Below are 4,788 nucleotides of genomic sequence, written 5' to 3'. Positions count from 1 at the left end.
AGGCTCATTTTCCAACTCCCCTAGAGTTAAACAGTTGAGTTTTACCGTTTTCGAATCCATTCAGCCGATCTCCTGGTCTGGTGTTAGCACTTTTAGCTGTAGCTTAGCATATATCACTGAATCTGATTAGACCGTTAGCATCTCGCTCAAAAATGACCAAAGAATTTCTATATTTTTCCTATTTAAAACTTGACTCTTCTGTATATTTGTATATTATGTGTATTTGTAATGTATATCCTTGTTCTTATTTTCTAATAACAAAGATAAAATAATGACAAAGATTTTTATCTTTGCTCACTTTGGCCTAAATGTCTGCCATTCTTTTTTTATTTTATATTTTGTTAAGGTGTAAGAGGTGTTATGTTTCTGCACTCTTCCATTTTTAGCAAATTAAGAAAACTTTGTCTAAAAACAATTTTTGTGATGGTTTGTATTTTTTGTGCTCTGTATGGAACATCAGTGCCTGTTTAAGTGATGAACTCCATTACTTGTGTTTGTTTTCAGACATGATAACAGACGTTTTATACTTGTGCTACAACTTTTTGGCCTGTGCTACAAACCTCTCAACCTCTGTAGCACCAGTGCTATGTGAAAAAAAAGTTAACGTACAGCCCTGCATCAAGGTGTATGCCGTGCCTCCAAGCTTTTTTATTCGGTTTGCTAATAAACTTTCTACGTTTCTTATTTATTTGGTTATATATTATACATGCTTAGGCCTACTTATTTCCAGTTTTGTATAGGCTACCTGTTTAAACTATGTAAGTTATTTGTTCTTTTATATTAGGCATAGCCTGCCCTATAGCATGGTGTATTTTTATTTGTTTTGTTAATAAAAGTTCTGTTTTATATATAGGCTAAAGTGAGTTTGACGTTGTATTTTGTTGTTGCATTCAAGCAATTGACGCCGAATTGCCACTAATTGCACGGTGCTTTTAAGCTATTTAAAAGCAAAGGAAAGCAAGGAAAAGAGGGAAAATTCAAACGAACTAAAAACAAACAATTTCTTTACGCCGAATTGCCACTATTTGAAAGTGAAAGTAAAATGCGCACGCTGCTTTTGCAAGCTATTTAAAAGTGAAGGAAAGCGAGGAAAAGAGGGAACGCCCCTGTCCCCACGGTGATACCGATATTATCGGTGTTGTCACATGTCGATTAACCGGTGGGAAAATTTCCTCACCGTCACAACCCTATTACCAACCACAGACTTTTGAACAGTAGAGTGTAGCTCAGTCCCTTCTTCACTGTAGTTTTATGAAGTTTTTTTTTTTTCCATAAACAGTAAGTTCAATCACTTAGTTCAAACACACCTCTCCTTAACATGCTACACAATTTGATATCATTCATGTTCATAACACAAATAATGCAGAATGAGTTACACACTAAGGCTCAATACCTGGAGTTAGACTAGTGCAAACATCTACTTTAAAAAGGTGAATTATCTGATAGAGTGAATAATATATAAGCACACACTGGCGTTTCAGAATGAACACATGCATGAGCAGCTGCCTCAGCTCTGGACACATGCGAACACTCACCACAGGGCTGCTTCGGGTGGAACTGGCACCAGAAGAATACCAGCTGCATTCAGAGGGCTGCGGGGGAATAACACTGACCACTGAGCTAACACTGCTCCAGCGTTATGATATGATTATTATTTCAGTATATATACTATGGCACCACTTACAGCTCGGGAACTATATGAACCATAAAGACCGTCGTCACAAATGGAGGCCTGAGGACACAGATCTCACAATTTTTAAATGAACAGATGACAAAGAGGCTTATACAACAGTGGGGTTTAATCACATCCAATCACATGGCAGATGTGCTGAAAATCAGACTGACCACACTATAGCTGCGCGTCAGACCTGTAGAACTGCTGCTGGAGGGAGCCTGTGAAGGTCAAACCACAAGCAACAGCTGTCAGATATCTCCACTAAACCACCGAGTCAAACAGATGATGCCAGACTAGCTTTTAAAACTAAAGGAACAACCAGTACTGAAATAAAAACCTTGATAAGACAAGAAAAACGAACTCCATACATCATTTATTGTAATTAGGAAGAAACTTTCCAGGAGGATGTAAAGACTTTTCCTCCAAACATTTTGCAGTGTGAGAGTAATAAACATGCAGAAAGGAAGGAGACAAACCCGTGGTGTATAGGTAGAGACAGTAGAGGGAGAAGGTTTGGAGTTCTTTAAGCTGGTGTAATTTCTTTGGTCATGATACAATCCAGTCTAAGGAAATGGTGTAAAGCAATGGGAAATTAAGACATATCTGATATGAATCACAGTCATAAATCTGAAATATCATGCTCTAAACCTGGAAGAACACATTCATGATGATGCATTAAGAATGAATCAGCTTTTGAGTTCAGGATATTGATCAGTACAGACCAGAAGGTCCTTTTTGGAGCTACTTCCAACAGGTTTTTTGTGAAGATCATTATATATAGAGCTCTGGAAGAGAAGAGCACAAATGCAAAATGCTTTCTCTTACTACTGATAATAACTCACTAATTTTGGAACCAGTAGGGCTGCTTGATTTGAGAGGAAAATCTAATTGCAATTTTCTTGATAAAAGTTGATTGTGATTTCAAATGTGATTATTTGAAGGGCTGTAAAAAAAATAAAAATAATAATAATAATAATAACTACTACTACTATTTTTAGTATTATTACTAAAGACTAAATATAAAAAAATATTACTATTGAAATACTTCAAATAATAATAATTTTTATTCTATTTTACAAATGTAAAATTGCAATACTAATATTTATGGCAGTCCTAAATGGATGGAAAACCGCAGAGAATCCCTACAGCTTCTCTTTTGTTGACAAGAACCTGTTTATAAGCACTTCTCATTAAAAGTTTGGGAAGTTTGGCACATTTTTCGTTCCCAAATTCTTGTAGTTTGTGTAGGGCAGCATTAATTGAGAACAGAGTTACTCTGAGACACTGAAAACACTGGATCGGATCATGAGCTGCCCATGTGTAAAGGAACACAGTGCAGTGCTTTACTCTGAAACATATATTCAAGTCCGCATGAAATCAAAATTGACTTTATTTACTTTACTAGCACACATTGCAAGTCTTGATGTGAATTAATCCGCGCAAGTTAATCCGCTGAAAAAATTTGTTTGTCTCGGTAATCTTTAATCAAAATCTGCACATTTGCTTCCGCTTTGGAATGGCATTCCTTCTCTGATGACGTCAGTTTGACGGCTTGGGCAGAATATCCTTAAACACACCCCTCCAACCGTTAGTTTGATATGACTGAGAGACAGAGAGGAGGAGCTCCAAAATAAAGCCATGCCCTCTATTCAATATTCCGTTTCAGATGGAAATACGTCACTACATTGAAATAAAGTCGGCATCAACTTCTGGTTCACGCGGACTTTAAATTAAATAAAAAATCTTTGATTTAAAAAGCCACATCAAAAAACAAAGATCCCAGATCTGGATGTCTGCCCTTATAAAATGTCAAACTGGAATAATATAAAATACTTAAACGCAGAACTACTGACAATCAATGGAGAATAAACGTAAACGGTCACAGATACATACAGTGGAGTGGGAGCTCTTCAAAGAGGAACTACTGGAGACGCCGGACTGCAGAGAAAACAGCACAACCATCACAATCTATGCTGGATATATAACATGAAGTAATCCATGCCGCAGACATGCCATGTGCACTATTAAGGGAGTGTTACGTCAGATCACACCAAAGACCTTTTTGTGTTAGTGCCCTCAGTCTCTGAGTCAGTCCGATTATGCTTCATTTATAGAAAACCACTCAATGGTGCTAGTCATCAATTGCACAAAGTCTGCCTGTAATGTTCATGCACATCAACCTTGAAGTAACCTGCATGAAAATGAAATGTAGCTCTCAGAACATTATTCCTTAGCTGCCTTTTAATTGCCTTTTCCAGGTCTGAATTTCATAATATGTGACTAGGGCTGGACGATATGGCCAAAATTGATATCACGGTATATTTCAATGTGTTTAAAAATCATATCACCGTTATTGAAAAGAATTATATCGCGATACATATTGATATTGAATTATTGTCCAGCCCTATATGTGACCCTGGACCACAAAACCAGTCATAAGGGTCAATTTTTCAAAATTGAGATTTAGACAACATCTGAAAGCTGAATAAATAAGCGTTCCATTGATGTATGGTTTGTTAGGATAGGATAACATTTGGCCGAGATTCAACTATTTGAAAATCTGGAATATGAGGGTGCAAAAAAATCAAAATATTGAGAAAATCACCTTTAAAGTTGTCCAAATGAAGTTCTTAGCAATGCATATTACTAATCAAAAATTAAGTTTTAATATATTTACAGTAGGACATTTACAAAATATCTTCATGGAACATGATCTTTACTTAATATCCTAATGATGTTTGGCATAAAAGAAAAATCAATCATTTTGACCAGTACAATGTATTTTTGGCTATTGCTACCAATATACCCCAGCAACTTAAGACTGGTTTTGTGGTCCAGGGTCACATATGGAGGGAATAAATAAATAAATAAATGAATGCTCATTTCTAAGTTTTCCATGACCATGGTAATCCTGTATATCTTTATCAATCAGCTTTAGAATCAGATCATTTCAATAATATAAAAGCTAAGGTAGGTGTTACAGAGACAAGCTTTCTAGCCAATCAAAGAGCAAACAATGTTAGTATAATACAGCAGTCTAATTTAGAGTGTCATGACAGTCACAAAAGAGAAAACAACGTTGCCAAAACACACACACACACACACACACACAC

At 36.2% G+C, this 4,788-nt stretch overlaps 1 protein-coding gene across 10 annotated transcripts in view; it reads right to left on the bottom strand.

The window, feature by feature from the left end:
• Positions 1 to 4,788, bottom strand: part of LOC107676384 (leucine-rich repeat flightless-interacting protein 2-like) — a 39,422-nt gene that overhangs the window by 21,805 nt on the left and 12,829 nt on the right. For 5 of the 10 annotated variants that reach the window (XM_016470906.1, XM_016470907.1, XM_016470911.1 and 2 more), the window contains exons 1-6: positions 3,569 to 3,916; positions 2,398 to 2,460; positions 2,152 to 2,238; positions 1,846 to 1,893; positions 1,685 to 1,732; positions 1,536 to 1,592 (exon numbers count right to left, since the gene is read on the bottom strand). The exons of 4 other annotated variants lie outside the window; for them this stretch is intronic. In XM_016470906.1, the coding sequence (XP_016326392.1) occupies positions 1,536 to 1,592; positions 1,685 to 1,732; positions 1,846 to 1,893; positions 2,152 to 2,238; positions 2,398 to 2,460; positions 3,569 to 3,637 (372 nt within the window). In that variant the 5' untranslated portion in view covers positions 3,638 to 3,916. Of the gene's footprint in view, positions 1 to 1,535; positions 1,593 to 1,684; positions 1,733 to 1,845; positions 1,894 to 2,151; positions 2,239 to 2,397; positions 2,461 to 3,568; positions 3,917 to 4,788 lie in introns of those variants that run through there. One more of the 10 variants, XM_016470912.1, reaches the window with a different exon arrangement.

The sequence above is a fragment of the Sinocyclocheilus anshuiensis genome, unplaced genomic scaffold (assembly GCF_001515605.1).
Source record: "Sinocyclocheilus anshuiensis isolate Anshui unplaced genomic scaffold, SAMN03320099.WGS_v1.1 scaffold961, whole genome shotgun sequence".
NCBI classification, from domain to species: domain Eukaryota; kingdom Metazoa; phylum Chordata; class Actinopteri; order Cypriniformes; family Cyprinidae; genus Sinocyclocheilus; species Sinocyclocheilus anshuiensis.
The sequence above is the reverse complement of the archived record's forward strand: the minus strand, read 5'-3'. Positions and strand labels throughout refer to the sequence as shown.